Source organism: Meriones unguiculatus, chromosome 6 (assembly GCF_030254825.1).
Source record: "Meriones unguiculatus strain TT.TT164.6M chromosome 6, Bangor_MerUng_6.1, whole genome shotgun sequence".
Taxonomy (NCBI): Eukaryota; Metazoa; Chordata; class Mammalia; order Rodentia; family Muridae; genus Meriones; species Meriones unguiculatus.
In genome coordinates this window covers 67,101,912-67,121,450 of record NC_083354.1, presented here as the reverse complement: position 1 = coordinate 67,121,450, position 19,539 = coordinate 67,101,912, and the positions used below count along the sequence as shown (strand labels likewise).

The 19,539-nt window shown below is 46.5% G+C and overlaps 1 protein-coding gene across 3 annotated transcripts in view; it reads right to left on the bottom strand.

Moving 5' to 3' along the window:
- Positions 1–19,539, bottom strand: part of Lhfpl2 (LHFPL tetraspan subfamily member 2) — a 143,955-nt gene that overhangs the window by 21,328 nt on the left and 103,088 nt on the right. For all 3 annotated transcript variants that reach the window (XR_009592380.1, XM_021631288.2, XM_060385577.1), the window contains one exon: positions 229–859. Coding sequence is in view for 2 of the 3 variants with exons in the window: in XM_021631288.2 (XP_021486963.1) it covers positions 229–634 (406 nt within the window). In the remaining variant the exon portion in view is untranslated. The remainder of the gene's footprint in view (positions 1–228; positions 860–19,539) is intronic.

Here is a 19,539-nt window from a genome sequence, read left to right as displayed (position 1 = left end):
GTTTTAATTTAATGAAGAAAAAAAAAAAAAAGCAAAAAGTAGTGACAATTACCCGAACAAAACCCAACAACTCAGAGCCCGAGGAAAAGATCAAGGAGAAGTGTCATGCGATACCAGCTCGCAAGCCTGGGTCTTACTGTTGAGAGAGTGGCTGCTGGGGAGGGACCCTGGCTAGCCCTCTTCACGCAGAGGCAGGCAGTAAGTGCCTCCGCGCACCCCACTACTCACCAGCGATGCCCTGCAGGAGCCCACAGACGTTGAAAATGCTTTTCTTCATGATGCTTTGCACACACATGGTGAAGACAGACACGAGGGCCACTACGCAGAGAATGAAGATCCCCACCGCCAGGAAAATAGCGGTGGCTTGCCAAAAGCCGCTGGCGATCTCCCCGAAGCTCTTGGCGTAGGTCCCGCACAGCGTGTCCCGAGGGACTTGCTGCGTGGCTGGAGTGCGGATGCAGAGGATTCCCAGGTAGTAGGGCTCCGAGTCGGTGCCTGCCGGCTCGGCGCCGCGGGTCTTGGCTTTCCCGATCAGCCAGTCGGCACTCATGAAGGCAACAAGTTCAGCAAAGGCCACCACGATACTCAGGAGGGTCCAGAGCATGGAGCGGCATGTGACAATGACATGACACATATTGATGTTCACGGTGGGGAAGCGAGGCAGGAGTCCACCGGGTCAATCCAGAAAGACACCTATGAGATGAGAAGAGGCCAGGGAAGCAAGTTGCTGCAAGGGTTGTTCAGTCCCGCTGTCAGAGGAGGTGGCGGCGGCAGCAGCAGCAGCAGCAGCAGCGAGGTCCGGATCCAGGGCTGGCGGCATTCATGGGGAGTGCTGAGTCCCTGCGGCCAGCAGCCTCACCTATAAGTCCAGAGAGAAGGAGGAGGGTGAGCGGCTGGCCCGCCCCGCCCCGCCCCAACCAGCAAAGCCCGCCCACCTTCCCGCGCTTAGCTTCCAGCCCAGCTGCGGGACTTTCTGGATGCCATTGTTCCTCCTTGTTTATGGCAACACGGAGTGGCTGGCTGTAGGGGACCTTATCTGGCTCCCACCAACCCTCTGCTGGGCTTACTACTTGGGACGCTGCTCCAGCAGCCAACATTACAGAGAGATGCAGGCACAGCTGGCAGGGAACTTTCTCAAAGACCTGACTGCCCCTTGGAGAGTTTGTGAGGCAGTAGCCACTGCTGTGCTAGCACATAAGCCAAGTTCTCTAAAACACTAACAGGTTTTGTTGTTGTTGTTTTGTTTTTGCTATTTAACCGCAGAGAGTAACAACCTTTAAGTGCCTGGAAATCAGACTGCCAGCCAAGTATCTGGCTCCTAGCTGAGTATGAATGAGAAGGGAAATGATCCCAGGAAGAAAGAACAAACAAGACATTGCTGCCCAAACTTATTTCCCATCCATTCCTCACATTATTTTAAGGACGTTAATTTATGCAAGTCAAAACTTTTTAAAAAGCCCTAAGGAGGGAATGACTTGAGAAATTATTCATAATGGTGCAACTGATGTCCATTACTGGGCATCAGTGAAGATGGGTCCACTCGGTGGTAACATAAAGTTGTCCTTGAAGAATGCATCTCTTGAATTGTCCCAATTCATCTCATGGCCCTTGGCCAGAGAGCTTCATTCACCCCCTGTCTGAAACTCAACATGCTCATTGTTTCTGATTTCACAGAGAGCTCATTCTGCTCCTGAGGACACGTGACTTCATTAGCAGAGGACTTTGCCCCAGTGGCTCACCCCTCCTTCAGAGCCTGAACCCTCAGTTCTCTGTCCTCTCTCCAAGGTTAGGCTGGATCACACAGCTCATATCTGACACTGAATGACCCCATCTCATTAACTGAGGTTACATCAACGCCATAAGAACTACAAAGAGCCCCTTGAAATGCTGGCCTTAGGTGGGGCGGGCAGTTGTAGAAGAGGGAGGGAGACAGGGAAATGACAAGTCCGGAGTCAAAGCTTAAAATGGCGGTTGGTATACCACACACCAGCTTTCTGTCTGCTGGTTGACAGTCTAGTGATTGTGACTCATTAAATATGACACATTTAAGTCGTATCACAGTAGTCACATGGGACGCTGTCCTTTAAGACACAGTCTGTAAGGGGTAAGGACATAAACTGCCAGGCTGTGCAGTGCTTAGTTAAGGGAGAGGACTGTTGTGTGTTTCACTAAAAGCCTTTTGGTGTCCTCAGATCTGAGCTCTACAGCTAGGTCCACCAGTGCCTGGCCACGTGGGTAAGTAACTTCTCAGTGTGTCTTCACCTACAACCTACATGGAGACTGTAAGAGTGCTTCTCCCTTATGAGACAGGTGTGAGAGAGAGACAGGGGCCTGTTCAAGCACCCAGAAGAGCAGCCATTACACCAGGTATTGAGTGCCAAAGCTTCCTTCCCAGCAGCTTTTCCCACAGTCGAGGGTCTGATGAGAGCCGGTCCAGCAGAGGTGCTCAGCGGGCCAACGGCCATGATGTTGAAGAGACTGAACACAGGCTATGCAGAAATGATGGAGCCATCACTCAGGTCTAAGCTGCCTGGTGGGCTTTGAGGGAAACGTGTGGATCTCACTCTGCTTCTGCATTGTCTACACCAGACTTTCAAATCCAACTGGAGAGAAAAAAATTTAGCACAGAGCACACAGGTGCCATTTCCAAGCACTTCTTACCAAATACTGCGGAACAGAAAAGCCCTCTGAGGGACAAAAGTTTCACAGGGGATTGTTTATAATGAAAACGATCATGCTGGATGAGAGTTGGAAAAGGAGCGGTAGGAAGTCCCTGGAGGCCTTGGGGGCTGCACCTGCCTGGACTGTTGGAAGGAGAGAGCCTCTGGAGAGACCCCTCCCTCAGCTGATTACACAACTAACTTGCTGTCATTTCCAGCCATCCCCACCCTTGTCCCTCTTCTATTTAATGTGGCTTTTCAGACTGTATCTTTCTGTCCCCTTGCTGAGCTGCAGGGCTCTGTCATGCTCTCAGTGGCAATGCAGAGTGTTAGCTGTGCTGACCTGCAAGCTCTGAGTCAGGAGCATGATGAGTGTGATGAGACTGTAATCTTGGAAGAGAAAGGCTGTGATACTTCAGGCCTGCACACTTGGTAAAATGGTCTATGCCAAAGTGAAGGCGGGATTCTTTAGGGATCCTACATGCTTAAGCCCAGGAAACAAAGCACTTTCCCCATGTACCCAATATTCCTAACACAATGGCTGACATGAGGCTGCCATTCTCTTGCTTTGAACCATGAGATAAGATGCATGGGATCTTAGCAAGTTTCCTTCCTAACTGCTACCATCAGTGGACTGCCATGATACTCTAGGTTGACTAACTAACAAGGAAGCTTCTCAGCTCCAAGCAAAGTCTGGAGAGCTGGACAAGGAAAAATCTGGGACCTCAGCAGGGGGCTTGAGTAGGCTGTGTTCTGTGCAGTGTCCCCATTTGGCTAAAAGTACTAAAAGGCAGGCACCTGCTGGGACAACCTCCCTGTTAAAGGGGAAATAGATCTTCATTATGGATCTTTGTTAGCCACAGGGGCCCCGTGGCTCGGCATACCACAGCAGGGGCACTCTGCTGCTAACTGCCATTTCTGTCCTCATGCTCCCTCCTAAGCCACCTGGAAAAAAAGCCACTAAAATTCATCTCCAGCTTAGGACACCTGACCTTACTGTAACCGGCACAATGACTGTGATTCTGCTGGACAGTCTCTTATAGAAAATAATGTTACAAAACTATCCTGAAGGTTGACAAGGAAAGCCTCTGGGGGGAGAGCAGGGCAAAAGAGGAGAATGCCACAAGCAACAGCAACAGTCTCATCATCCAAATCGAGAGCAAGGAGGCGTATACAGTGACAGGGAGTGACACCCTGTGAGTAGTTCACACAAGGTCTAGCTGCACAAGAAAGCTGTGCAGAGCTGCAGTGCGCACCTTAGACTACGAGGTCGCCATCTTTTCCAAGTCCTACAAAGTGCACATGAAGCCAGAGTCAGGCAGTGCCTGCTGGCCAGATTTCTTAGGTTACCAGAACAGACACCCAGGAACAAAGTTCCTCCCCACCCAGGAGGGAAGCTGGAGGCATCAATCAATGCTGCATCACACCCCACATACCCAGCCTGGCAGATGAGGCAGACAGGAGAATGAGGTGAGGGCAGGGTACCTACTCACCACGCGCCTGCTTTTCAGTGTTATTATAATAATGTCGAACAAGACATAAATTGACAAAAACAGGCAAGGAGCACCTGGATACCCAACACCAAGATTCAGTATTTGTTGGTAACATTCCCTCTTATTTCCTTCCCCAATCTACAGCGTACACAAGTTTTTTGAGCCATTTGCAAATGAGATGAGAAGGTCTAATCCTTTGTCTCTAAATGGTTTAGGGTGCACTTCCTAAAATGGGGACATTTCCCCACATAGCTACAAGACAATCAATCCACCCATGGCTTCAGTGAGGACTAAGATTCGGCCATCTGAATGGTGACCAGCACATCATCCCATCCATGGTGCTGGCTATTAGTCACTACTCCCATTAGTCATCCCATGCATGAGCACACACTTGGGATACAGGGAGTATTCACAAGTATTACGTTGGGCCAGGACAGGGATTCCAGGTCTATTTGTAAGTGTTTCCTTTTGCTCCACATCCTACTTAGACCACAGAGCCCCTCAGGCTCTAGTTTTGTGACATAACCCAAGGATGATGAAAAGAAAAAGAACTAGAAAAAGTAGAAAAGAAATGCAAGGACTGACAAGTTAGTCAGCCACAAAGAAGTGGCCCCAAGCCAGAGCTCTGGAAAGATGAAGGACCGAGTCTTAGCTGGTGAAGCTAACTTAGCACACATTCTGTAAGGATGGTCCCAACTCCAGCTTTGGTCTCTAAGGGACTGAAGATGTATGGGTCCCTGCCCAGGATGGCCCTTCTGGAGTTTCACAGAAAAAGATAAACCATGTAAGTTTCAAAACACAAAGCTTAAGTAATTTACACTGAAAATACAAAAGGTTGGGGTTGCTTTTCTGCTGGTAAACTGGAAGTATGAAAGAATAAAATATTAAGTTAAAAATATAAGCTCCAATTACTAATAAATTCACTATCCTTATCTGGGGAGGACACATCTAATCATGTGCCTCTGAGAAAACTATTTGTTTCTTGGCCCATCTCTGCATTATTGCCATCTCCCCTAGACACAGGAACCCCACAAAGGGTTTAGCAGATCAGCCTTCATCCCCAGGTGTTCTGCAATCACGAGACAGTTTTAATAAAGCCAACTGCATGTGATTTGGCTTCTGGTCACTGCTTCCTGAAGGACGCTCTCCAGCTCAGTCCCTTCTCCTAAAGGAGATAATGGCCTGTGCTCCTGAGAAATGAGCTACATAGGGGTTTTGGGGGGACCTGCATCTCTAACCGGCTTCCATCAGATCCTGTCAGTTTATGAAGGCAGTATGTGTGTGTGTGTGGGGGAGTGACACAGTGTGATCAGGACACAGCCAGTGGCCCACCACCTGTTCTCTGCCCAGCTCAGGATTCTGTCAGCAGAGCAGCTGTTCTTCAGCAAGTTCTGGGACAGTAAGGGAGCTGTCTCTGATAACTTGGGACCTTTTCCCCAGAGCACAAACACAGCCTTCAGATCCAAGACCAATGCTGGTATGAAATGCAGGCCTGCTGTTGTCCCAGATTTTAAAATATCCACCAGAAGAGGCTTCTCGAGCTTTTGCTCTGTTGATCCCATAAAACATATGGGACAAAACAAAACAAACAAACAAACAAACAAACAAAAAAACAAAAAAACCAGGCATCCTGACTGTCAAAGAGTAGCTGAATGTGCTCAGCACCGACCTGCTTTGGCCAATAAATTTTCTTGTCCCCTGAAACAAACATCTCCTGATCCCATTTCTGACCTCTGGGAAGACTTGGCGCTGTGGTTCTCATCTCACCTGGGGAGACGGGATGTGTGCCAATGTCTGGAGGCACTGTAGCCTGTCATAGCTTTGTGGAGAAATGCTATCATTTGTCAAGAACCAAAGATGCTATGAGGTATCTTACGAAGATAGGAAGGACAATAAAAACTGTGGGAGAGAATCTGCATGTTTGAGAAACAGGATGACAGGAGCGTAAAAACTGTTTTGCCAGAAAAGACTGTCCAGTGACAGGCTGTGCTCCCTGTCTCCTTCCCTGGGTCACACACTAACGTGGCTTCTGTTTTCAGTAATCACTATTCTGCAAATGGAAAAATGGAGCTTCTCCAAGCCAAGCACAGTTCACACTCCTGTAACCTCAGCTCTCAGAAGGCTGCTGAGGCAGAAGATAATGAATCTGAGAAAACACACACACACACACACACACACACACACACACACACACACACACCTAGATTTTGCTTCTGAGCCTGGCAAGAGTGACCTCAGGCCTTTCTCTCTAACTCTCCTCTAGCTAGACCTTGGGTGGGCCACTCAGTACATTCGTGGAAAACTCTGGGTGCCAGGAGGAACCAAGTGGACAGTGCTCTGTGGCTTCCTGCATTCTGGCCCTCACTGAGCCCAGTGTAGCTCTCCTCTCTACAAGAGGCTTCAGTACCTGCCGCACTTGTTGGTTTCAGCTGCCTGGAAGTCATTCTTTCCAGTACTTCTGAACAGACCCATTCTCTTGGGTAAGAGCACCAGGGGCTCTTTTGACCTCCTGTTCATAGTCAACTTTGTTTTTCAACTCACTAGTTCTGCTAGCCTCAAACTTTCCAGAAGCCCACACTCATGTATAACCTACTTCCATAACACCTCTCTTCCAGGATAGCACATTGTCACTAAGGCAGAAGTGCCACATTTTCTAAATGATCCTTTCTTGAAGACCTCAGGAAATCACTTGCATATTTTAAACATGCCCTCCTCTTTCCTACAAATGGCCATTTAAACTCTTAAGAAGAGGGTTGGTTGCTGTGTCTGTCAGAGGGCAGGAATGGGCAAACTAGCCTTCTAGGCAGATGGCCAGGTATGTCTGATCTAGGGGTACCATGCCTGGCCCTGTGTCTGTTTGGGTCCAAGGCTACTTTTGGTTTGTTAATGGAATGAAAAGTTAATTCCAATTGCCCTTTTATTCCATTGTTCTACACAATTTTAAACCACAAGTACTTTTCTAATTTATAATGCATTCTGTGTCAGGCCAAAGACCTAATGTGGGTTCAGGTGTCATTACAGATCAATAGGAAAGTGATGGCAAAAAGGTCACAAAGATAGGGAAAACAAGAATTCAGGAATCAACTATGGAAGACAGTAGAGGGGATGCTCCATGCAGTTCAAGCTGCTGCATTCTAGGGTAAATGACCCTGAGAACACATGAGGGCTAGTCTAAGGGGACAGCTGGGCAGCTCTGTGCCTGGGGAACACTGACATTATTTGCACAGCAACTGCATGCAGGCTTTCTGACCCCTCTGTGTACGGGCAGAAAAAAATACCACTTGTTCAGAAATAATGCCATCAGCCAGGTCCCTCCCAGCCACTTCACAAGCTCCAAGGATGATAAGAGAGGATTATGCCATCTGTTGTTTCTGAGACTCTCATGCAACCCCAGTATCACCAGAAAATCTAAGGATCAACTAGAATGAGAGCCACTCCCAACCTAGAGGCTTCTTGAACAGTGCCCATGGAAGAGGACACTGTTGTTTCACGTAGCTTCTGTCTCTCCCAAGGACGGTATTTTTCCATCCCACTGACTGACTGCAGGGCTTGCTTCAGCCCTTCTACCTTGAGGCACACATCACTTCCCCCTTGTAGCTAACCAGCTGTCCCCTCCCTTTGCTATGATATCAGAGACTCCTTTAACTGTTGTGTCCCTAACAACAAGAACCAACTGAACAGCCACTCTCAATGAACACACAATGGTAACAGAACCAACCGGGGCTGCTGATGTTAGACTTAGCAAAGGGTGTCTCCTTGTCAGATGGCCTCTCCTTCCACCTACTGTTTTTCTGAGAGCTGTCTATCGGTGGATCAGTTCTGGCCACCTCCTGCCCCTGGAGTCAGGGCTATGACTGAGAAGTCTGCTTCTAGTGCTCACAGACAGGGTGCTGTGTGCTTGCCTGAAGGGTAAGGACTCCGTCTCCCCTCAAGTGCACCTCCAAAGACAGCTCAGGGACCATTTAGTACTAGGTGTCAGCATAAAGCAAAACTGTAGGGTGTTCCAGAGGCCAGCCTACATGTAGCTGGGGCAATAATTAACAAATGGAGATTGGAAGCCACCAACAGGAGCAGCGAAGATAACATAATTACAGAACAAGGAGACAACTGTAGGGCAGCATTCAGTAGAGTGATAAGCTGAGCCCCAGGTAGAGATCACTATGGCCACTCCCCACTTCCCCACCTCCATCATAAAACCCTAATACTTCCTCTGAAAATACAGTCATTTAAGAGGTCGGGGGAAGAATGTGTGTGTGGAGACGGTGGCTTCCCTTAGTTGACTTACATTAACTCGCAGGGTTACCACTATTTTGCAAACAGTTTTAATCTGGCCATTGTCTTTCATAGAGTCTTTTGTTTGATTAAGGTAGTAATTGGTATCACTTTATCAGCTCAAAATTGCTAACAGAAAAAAATGTTAATTTGAAAGTATGCACAAATAGTTAAAAAAATAACAAAACTAAAATTATTTTCCTTCTATCTTCACTGCCTGATGCTGGACAGCAGTGTGATTAATGTGCACCCTGGCATTGGAGCCCAGGTCATGAAAGAGATAACAGGTGTGAAAGAAGTAGGCATTTCTTTCTAATGTGAAAGGAGGTCCAACAGTGGTGGCACATGGTTTTACTCCCAGCACTTAGAGGCCAAGACAGGAAGAGCCCTAGGGACAGCCTGGTCTACAGAGTGAGTTTCAAGACAGCCAGAGCTAAACAGAGAAACTCTGTCTCAAAAAACCAAGGCAGGGATTAAGGGGACAGACTTTCATATGACCCATAGAGAAGGCCTCTACACCTGCCAGCAGAAACACCCGCTCATTCCAGCAGTTTCCTGGGAGGCAGAGGCAGGTGCAGACTACAACACAATGGAGTCCTTGACCTGCCCCCATCAAAGTGAACACTCCGAAGCACATCCCAGCACCACCAGCCTTACTGAGGTTCACTCGGAAATTGTCTGTGGAGTATCACAGGTCTACTCAGGTGCTTGCTCAGAGAGCAGCAGAACTTGACGCAAGACAACCCTTATCTTTAAGGCCCAGACCCAACAATTCACACCCAGGGACTAGGACAATGCTAGTGGCTATTTACTTTTTCTTTTAAAAACCTTTGATTCTCTGTCTAAGGTCACTTCTTTTCCTCACCAGTAAGACAGAGTAGTAGCAGAATGTGGAAAAAAGGAATAACACAAAGCAAAGGGCTAAAGCCTAGTCTTAGCTTGGTCCTGCTTCCGAGCATGTTGCTAAAATGGTGTCATCTTTTTTTTTTCTTTTTCCTCATTCACATGGGTACTTTTTTTTTTTTTTTTTTTTTACCTCCAAAGACACAAACTCCCACCTCAGATCCAGGAGGTCCTCCTTGTGTGTCCCCACTCCCAAGAGCCAGCAAGCTCAGCAAAGCTTTGGAAAATAGCCCAAGTCTTAGATGTTCAACACACGTGCAATAAAGAACAATACATACAAGGGAGGTGTTTACCCACAAGGCTCTGTGCTCTTCTTTATGTACTGACTCCTCTCTATTAGTTCATTTATGTCAGAGATTTATAATCAATACAAATTCCATGATTAGATCATGATATTTATGGGTAAATATGTCATGTTGGAATCCACTAGATATGCTCATTAAAATATATAGAAATCTTTTAGAATGAGGGTGACACATATAAATATTCATGATACACAAACATCCGTATAAACCTCATCCACACCCAGCCTAATCAACATGATATGCTTCAATGATTTCATAATTAGCGACAACCCATCTAGCATTTTTCAATCTTCCCGAATGAGAATTCCAGATCCTTAACCATCAACAAAGAAAGTTTAAACTTTCTTTATTAACTAAGAAAGAATCCCCCAGACAGTTAAGATTCAACTTACATTTTAAGAACAGATGGTCTTAAAAAAAAAAAAACAACAACAACAATTAGGCTTAAGTGAAACTTTGAAAGGATGCCCACTTTTTGAGTGACCACTAAGTTCAATACATGGCTCAGAAACGTCAGGTACTTGCTAACCCAGAGCAGTCCTTGTGCTCACACAGCATCCTTGGCCTTAAATACTGGCTGACCTAATGGCTCCGGAATGCACACTGGGAAGAGGTGGCCTAGTGCTCCCACCTTCCTCAGGGCAACCGGTAAAGTCACCGCAGCCTGTGTCTGGAAACCTGCACTCCATATACTTATTCAGATGGCCCAGTAAGATTGCCCACAAAAATGGCCCCTTAAAATGAAGCACAACACGGAAGAGGTTTGTGACAGAAACAAATTGCTGGGAAGGCTTGGGCAGAAAGGCCCTTGGGCACAGTTCTCTAGGAGAGACACACCCTGGTCCTATCCCTTGAAGAACAGCCTGTAGACTGGAAGAACTGCAGAACAAGGGAGGCAAAGAGGAAGGTAACCCTTTTAAACTCACAGCAGTGATGCTACAGATTCTTGGGGTTCCAGTAAGCTCAACCATCTGCTCTCTATGACAATCCAGGGCAGAGCAGACAGTAGCCCAAGAAGTCAACGGCCCCCTCCAACCTGATGAAGTTGTGTGTGTGTGTGTGTGATCTTGACACAAGCCAGGGAAGAACAAACACCAATTGAGAAAATGCCTCTATCAGACTAGCCACAGGCAACTCTGTGGTATTTTCTTGACAGATGTGGGGGGACCCACAACCCTGGGCAGGTCGTCCTGGCTTATGTATAAAAAGGCAAGCTAAGCATGTCATGGTGAGCAAGCCAATAAGAAGCACTCTGCTTTAGCACCTGCTTCAGCTCCTGCCTTGAGTTCCTGGCCCTGCTTCCCTCAGTGACGGAGTATGACCTATGAGTTGTTAGCTAACAGGAAAGAAACCCTTTTCCCCACCCAAGTTGCTTTTGGTCATGGTGTTTTATCACAGCAATAGAAACCAAACTAAGATACTCCCCAATGAGAGAAAGCTACAAGGAAAGAGAGCCTGGGGCATTTGAAAGGAAAGCAGGACTGTGTTTTGGTTAGATCACAAAAAGGAACACAGGCCTGGATTAAGTCCACCAAGCTGGGCAGCATCAGGATGAGACTCAGTCAGGAACCAAACTGTTGGACTTAAAGTCAAGTTGTACCACCATTTAAGTGGTGACCCTGGCATGATTTCCCCTATTTCCTGTGTCATAAAATGTGATAATAATAGAACCCTTGACACAGGGATGTTGTGAGGACCAACTGTATGAAATATGCAACAAGCTTCAGATAAGACTCAGGAGAGTCAGCTGTCCTCAATGACAATCCTACTTTCTAGAGTAAGACCCAGCCACCATGCATCCACCCAGGATCAAGAAGTCACTTCTGAGGCATGCCAAGGCATCCTCCTGCAGGCCCATTGGTCTGTAGGTACCTAGCTTCATATTCAAATACTGAGTTCCAAGGTAAACAGAGTCATATGACTGAAATGTACAGCAGGAAGCTAGCTCTGTTTCAACTCTATAACCCAAAGCCTTATCATAAACTACTCTTGTGTTTCCCAGCAATGAGCTGTTCACCTTGATAAAAATTATTTCCTCATCCCCAAAGAAATGAGGGCAAAGGAAATAACCAGCTCATGAGAAATGTAAACACTGGGCAGAGAGATGCAGGGATAACGGTGGGTAGAAGGCACACTGGGGGCTAACATCACACACTGGTCAACATTTATTTTCCTGTGACTTATCTTCATGAGGCAAAAATGATCTTCTTGTATGAGCAACTGACACATGGAAAAACAATTGTTGGAGAAGGTGAGGCAGGAATCCTGGGAAGCAGGAGTCCAGTCCTAGGCTCCTCAGTAACTTGCATGTGACCTTGTAACCCCCCCTCAATGACTTCAGCTTCAGTATCACAGGTTCAAAGTGAAGGTGATGAATTTGGTGTTAACCCTCTCACAATGTATGTCAAGCACGTGACTACCTCTGACCACCTTCTCCCAGGGACACAGGCTCTTTATGACAAAGGGCTCATAAAGATCAGTTGCTCTGAAGACAGTCATCAGGTCGGGGAGGGGCGAGGCAGGAGAGGGGTCAGGTGGTTGGAGGGGCCAGGTGGGTTGTAAGAAATGTTACGAGCAGAAGCTAGACAGCAAAAGCAGCCAAGGTCACATCCAAACACGGAACTGAGTGGACAAGTTGCAGGATGCTACATAGAAACTGCCCAAGGGCCACAGACAAAGGACCTAGGTGAGACCAGCTCCCCTTTCTGATCTTTTCTGGGGTGCAAGACTCAATTCTAACTCTTACTCTTGAGACTACATTAGAACAGAACATAGCCCAGCCTTTGGGCTAACAGATAAAGACAAGGCCCCATTGCACTTAGCATCAAAGACAGACTCTGCAGTTTCTCAGATCGGAAAAGTCTTAGTCCTTAGTTTCTTGATGCACTTTTGGTTATTGCTCTGGGAAATGAAATGCACTGGATTCTGAAGAATGCCACAGGGCAGGGCAGAATATAAACGTTCCGCCTTTTCTCTTTTTTTAAAGTTGATTTGGCCTCATGTCATGAAAGATACAGACTGATGGATAAACGCATATTAATAAGACTCTCCAGATGAGAAATGGACATAAAATGGAGTCCTCTTTAAGTCCTTTAGTTTCCAGCAAGAGTCAAAGGTTGTAGCTTTCTTATTAACCATGTAAAACTGACCTGTAAATTAATGCTTGCTGTTTATTTCGGGTCCTTGGTGAATTATTAGAATCAAGCAGTGTGATTCTTTCATTGGTTAGGAATATCCCAAGAAGGCTCATTTACATCTATCCAGCATCATATCCTTCTAATTGTTTTTATTGGCAATCTAATGAGACATCTTATTTTGTTATAAGCCTAATGATTCAAATGACACTTAAAAATACAACATGGCCCAGATGCCTGCTGATGAAGCTTCCCGGCTGACTTTAATCTAATTTTCAACTTTCTTTGGCATTATCAGTGAGTGCATGGTAGGCTTTAAAATTTTGTTTGTTTAAAGTTTTGGTCAAAGGCATTATTTTACAAGCTTTGGTAAAATTGATCCTGTTAACATGATGATCATGGATAGCAAAGGCCCAAGGAATAGAGGCTCTGGCAAGATCAATTATTTGTGGTCAGCTACATACATTAGGAGGGCCACATGCTTGAGTGGGGGCAATAAAGCTCTGTTCCCATCCTGTTGGGTTTAACATTGCCTATCTTCCTGGTCTTTGGTCCAACCTACCCTTTGGTGTGGGTGGCAAGAGCTGAAATGAACCATATTACGCTTTATGATGTCATAGGATGGACTAGGGAGTGGAAAAAGGAGGCCTTGTTGGGCTGTTATGTGCAGGGCGCAATAATTAATCCTACTTCTGCCTGAACAATCAAATCCCATTGACCTTTCTGAGTGAGAATTGAACATCTTACCCAGGGTCCTCCTTCTTGCCTAGCTTCTTTAGGTGTACAGATTTTGGTATGTTTATCCTATGTTATATTATAAGTGAGTATATACCATGTGTGTCTTTCTGCTTTTCACTCTGTATGGTCTTTTCTAGTTCCCACCATTTGCCTGCAAATTTCATGATTTCCTTGTTTTTAATTGCTGAGTAATATTCCATTGTGTAAATGTACCACAGTTTCTGTATCCATTCCTCAGTCGAGGGACATCTGGGTTGTTTCCAGATTCTGGTTATTGTGAATAAAACTGCTATGAACATGGTTGAGCAAATGTTCTTGTATACTTGGGCATATTCTGGGATAGATGTCAGAAGAGGGAGAAAACAGGGAACAGGACAGGAGCTTACCAGAGAGGGCCTCTGAAAGACTCTACCCTGCAGGGTATTAAAGCAGATGCTGAGACTCACAGCCAAACTTTGAGCGGAGTGCAGGGAATCTTATGAAAGAAGGGAGAGAGAGAAAGACCTGGAGGGGACAGGAGTTCCACAAGGAAATCACCACAACCAAAAAAATCTGGGCCCAGGGGTCTTCTCTGAGACTGATACTCCAACCAAGGACCATGCATGGAGCTAACCTAGAACCCCACAGATGTAGCCCAAACAGCTCAGTAAATGCAGCCAGTCCTGATGAGACCTGATAGACTAGGGTCAGATGGAAGGGGAGGAGGACCTCCCCTATCAGTGGACTTGGGGAGGGGCATGGGAGGAGATGAGGGAGAGCAGGATTGGGAGGGACTGAGGGAAGGGGGATACAGCTGGGGTACAAAGTGAATAAATTGTAATAAATTAAAAAAAATTAAGGAAAAAAAAAGAAAGAAACAGGAGGTAAGCCTCCTTCAGGCAGTGCAGGCAACAGACATCTGAGGCAAGAGATGAAACTGTATTAACACTGGGAAAGAACTCAATGTGTCCATCATATCTGATCACCTCCTTTCCTCATTAAATCCTATTCTTGCTGAGAATCATGCTCACTAAGCATTCCCTACAACAAAATCATTTGTGTGTGTGTGTGTGTGTGTGTGTGTGTGTGTGTATACAGGGCCTTCAGAGGTCAGAAGAAAGCATCAAATTCTCCTGGAGCTGGGGTAACAGACTTTTCTTCATAATTTATTTATTTTTATTTGGTGCACATTGTTATTTTGCCTGCATGCATGTCTGCGGATGTCAGATCTTGGGTTTACAGACACTTATGAACTGTCACATGGGTGCTGGGAATTGAACGTGGGTCCTCTGGAAGAGCAGTCAGTGCTCTTTTTTTTTTTTTTTTTTTTCAGTCAGTGCTCTTAATAGGTGAGCCATCTCTCCAGCCCCAAACAAAATCATTTTAAAGGGAGACTCTTGGTACAGTTATTCCAAAGAGTATCCACAGCTTACTAAATCACACCCCAAGGTTCTACAGAGGTGAGGCCTGGTACAAACCTAAACAAACTGAAATCCTGTATACATGGGATTGTTCAAAGTCCAAAGAGATAAGTGTAGGCAATGGTGGCAGATGGGTGGGTGATGGAGGCAGACCTTTCCTCCTGCTGCCCTAGATGAAATGAGGACCTGTTCTGAGAATTGCAATCAGAAATGCACCTAGCAGGCCAAAGGGAATCCTGGGTGGTATGGGTGAGAATCCCAAGGAAAGCATGAGGAGATTGGTGCCCTCTTCTGGCCTGCAGGCACGCATGCAGGAAGAATACTGGATAGATTAGATAGACAGACAGACAGACAGACAGACAGACAGATAGATAGATAGATAGATAGATAGGCAGGAGGATGGATGGATGGGCAGGAGCAAAGTTAGAGTTAGGAAAAAGGAGGGCATTTTCCAGCTCCTCTTGGGTAACCCTGGAGGGCTGTGTAAACCCTTCTTAAAACAAGTCGAAGAGGTAGACTCTCCATATGACTTACATTCTAGGGCAGAGAGACAGACAGACAGAGCATAGTAGCTAAAAAGGCATAATCGGGGCATATTTGCTATCTATTTAACATGACTAATTTTAAATGAAATCACAATTGTGTGTTCCCAAAAGTTCCTCTTAATCTGTTCACATCCCCTTAACTCACACAATCATTTGTGAACTCTTTGCACTGATTTTCAAGGAACCAGGATGGGCTTTCCACGAGTCTAGCTTTCTGATCCAAATCCTATCAAGAAAGAAACTCCCAGGAAGCACTGGGGTGGGGATGGGAGAGTCACGCAGTTTGAAGAGAAAACATACCCTGTTGCCCATGGGACCTGAATATGGGTGGATTAAAGCGTGGAGTGACAGATGCCACAATACATAGAGCCCTCAGTGCCTAAAAATGGGTACAGACTGAACCTGTAACCATCCCAAAAGATTTGCGCCTGACAGAACATTATACATGGCTCGGGCAAACGACCTCACCATGGGATGAATCTGGAGCTGTAAAGTCCTTTCGCAGTCAGTCCCTTCCAACGGAACTCTCAGCTCTTACCACAGTCACCTTATTCCTCCACCATAATTAAAGCCAAGTTGAAGGGGCCTCTGATGGGCCCAGAAGCACGTGGCCAGCTCCGTGAGCGAAGCAGTAGACTTAGATCTCAATTCTGCCAGCAGATGGTGTTTGGCAGAGCACATCTGCATACTGCTCACAGGAAAAAAAGCTGGTCCCTTCCATTCCTGGTTCTGAGGTGTGACACAGATGGCAGAATGACAGCTCTCCATCCTCAAAGGGGTCTTGTGATGGAAGTTTTGGTTTGTGTGTTATGTAAATATGCTTTTGTTTTAACTGCAAGTGTGCGATTTTAGTTGGGCTATAGTTTGTCCACGCCTGTTAACTGTCCTGTATGGAGTATGGCTTTTGCCAGCTGGTAACGGCCTTCCATGTGTGGCATGGAGAGGGGTGTGGTCTAGGACTCTAAGAGTACAAATATGAGAGCTGAGAAAGAGAAGGTGTAGACTTCAGTATTGGTCTGTGGCCTGTGGCCTGTGGCCTGTGGCAGTTTGGAGAAACCCTAGAGACGAAAGGTGTGGTGGTTTGGATCGTGGAGGAGACTGCTAGTTGATGGAGATTGGTAAAGAGCCCCTTGACCCTAACTAGCAGGGAGAAGTAAGGCTTCTGGGCCCCCTCTCCCACTAACCTTTGTTCTCTCCTACTTAAAGTTGGGGGAGGGGGTTGGCGGAAGGGTGGTAGAGGCCTAAACACCCAAATAAAGGAGAGTTTTTAAAAAAGGGCACTGCAGGGTCCAGGCATAGCGCGGGGGGGCGGGGGGGGGGAGCACAGAGGAGTCGGCTGGGGGAGGGGAGTTACAGGCCAGAGCTACCCACACTCTCTTCCACGTGGGGTGGGGTAAATACTGAGCACACACACTCTGTTAGGAGTTGGGAAGTTAGAAGATCTGGGGAGAAGGAGGAGGAGCCATAGGGTAGGGGACTGAATACGTATTTAGGATTGTTGATATTGTCTTAAATTGGGTTAGGACGGACTATCATACTTTTCTCAGTAAAAGTAGCAAGATCCTGACTGGAGAGATTGCTCAGTAGTTAAGAGCATGTGTTGCTCCTGCAGAGGATGCAGGATGGGTTCCCAGAACCTACATGGTGGTTCACGAACGTCTGTAGTCACAGTTCCAGGGTTCCTGACCTACTTCCTGACCTCCACAGGACCAGCCTTGAGAGACAGCCAGATGCCAGGGAGAGCAAAGAGACTGCTCAGTGCTATGCCGCCAGACTCACGTGACATACATACCTGCAGTCACTCGAACATGTAAAATAAAATAATCTAAAAATAAACATCATTTAATAAATAAATACAAAAAAAATACAAAAAAAAAATAAATAAATAAATACTATTTAGTAAGGTGACAAGACTTTTAAAAAATCACCTCTAAGGTACTTAAGTTAGTCAAGTGACAAGAGAAATAAAAACCTCCCTGTGGCAAGTGTGTCTGTATGTGTACCTATAAGTGTGTCTACATATGTTCAGCCATACTCATTCAGGTGCCAGGTCTGATCCAAGAGACAGCCTGATGCTAGGGAGAACAATGATCCAACAGCTGCTTAGGATGCCTACCAATGACAAGGAGCAACCTGGAGGGGCAAAAAGCACCTACTGTGGTCCGGGGAAAGAAAGCCTCATTTCAGCAGAGAGTGAGGCTCCAGGAATGTTTGGGATGGGCAGTCAGATGTGAGCAGTAATTGCCACAGAAGTTGCTGGGGAAAGACTCAAGGATAATGCCCAGATTTCTCTTTGACTACTTCCTAGGAGTAAGCAATATGTTTGATAGGACATGGTCCATGTCAGCAGGAACCTGACAGTCTTGTAGAACACAGTCCGACACTCAGGGGAGATAAGAACTATGAGAGTGAGGAAAGCCAAAAAGATAAGGGAGCTCTGTCACAGTGATGACTTGTAGAAAGAAGACAGAAGGCTAGCGATGGGCACTGGAGTAGCACCAGCTCAGGGAAGGCATGGGGCCTTCCAGAGAGATGAAGGAGGCCCCAAGGGAGGCATGAGGAGAGCGTGGTGTACTCTGAGGAGAAGGCCGAGTGGGGTAAGGGAGGGGTGAGCAACAATGGGGGAGCAGAGGCCAAAGGCCATCCCGACATCTGTATCCCATAAAACAAAACATTTCACCCTAGAAGCCTTAATATGAATGATGAGCAAGAATCACAGCCAGTCCTCACAGGGCCCGGGCAGGCTTCGAAATATCGTGTACGGCACTTTTGCTTGACCCTCAGGTTTTCACCTCCAAGTATTTAGCTAAAAAAGTCCAAAGGAGTGCTTTATCAAGGCACCATTCCAGTAAACGGGCATCACGAGGTCAAGATGAGGAAGAATGGGAGGAGCACAAGGGTGCAGACACTGCCAGGGCTGCAGGAAAGGACGCCAGCAGCAGGACAATGCAAAGAGGGCTACAATTTTGCAGCCAGGAGTTCAGACAAACAGGAAGACCTTCAACCTCTTCAACTGGGAAAGCTTGGTTCTGCCCGGTGAGCAGAGGAGCTGAGCACATGACTGGTGCTCAGAAACAGAAGGTTGTGATTAAAGCGGAAGAACTGTTCCACACAAGACCTACATCGCGTCTCCTCTGCTGAAAACCATAAGCCTGACTCCCCAGGGGCCCGGTCCTGCTCCTCATTATGCTTGAGGCTTCAGGGCCTCACCCAGACTATTCCTGAGGGCTGGGGGATGGGGAGGCAGCAGAGCACATGCTCATGTGCCATGCATGGCCAAGACATCAAATTTCACAATTCTAAAATTTCCTCCTGACATTTAACAAGGAATTGTGCATATGCAGTCTCTCAGTGGGAACTGAAGAAAGCCTAGCTGGCACAATTACTGTCCCAGTAACTGCAGTACAGGAGGCAGCAGGACTTACAGACTCGTATGGATTTCAAAAATTAAGGATTGCATAAAATGTTTTCTAATCTTACAGCTACATGTCTTCCCCTGAGAAATAATTTAAAAATATTTTATGGCTATGCAGATATGGAGTGTTTCTTGAAGTGATTAAAATTTCAGGACATTGTGTGGACACAAATGCTCTGGCCTACCGTATAAAACACTCTTCCCATCACTGCTTCTTTTACCACATGTGGCTGGATGGTCCTTGGCTATGGGCCTTGTCCTGAACATGCAGAGTGTTTAACAGTGTAACCTCCAGCTTCTGTTTTATGCCACCAGCACCCTCCAAGATAGGGAAAAAAAAAAAAAAAAAAAAAAGGAAAAGTCTTTAGACACTGCACGAAGCCCCTGGAAAACAGATCTGCTACAGAAGATTCCATTTGAGGTTAAGAGAGACACAGATGCTGGGGTGAGTGGAGAGTCACTCAGCTGTGTTTCCCACTAACAAAACAAAGCAAGGCAAACAGCTCACATCCTCCCGGCTGTGAAATGGGGGTGAGGCTGCTAACCTCATAGGGTGATCTGAAGATAAACAGAAGGTACAGGGCATAGGCAGGTGCTTTGTAGACAGCCTGGCACACAGCAGGCACTTAGTACATGGTATCAACGAAATGGGTTAAAGAAGAGAGTCCTAGACC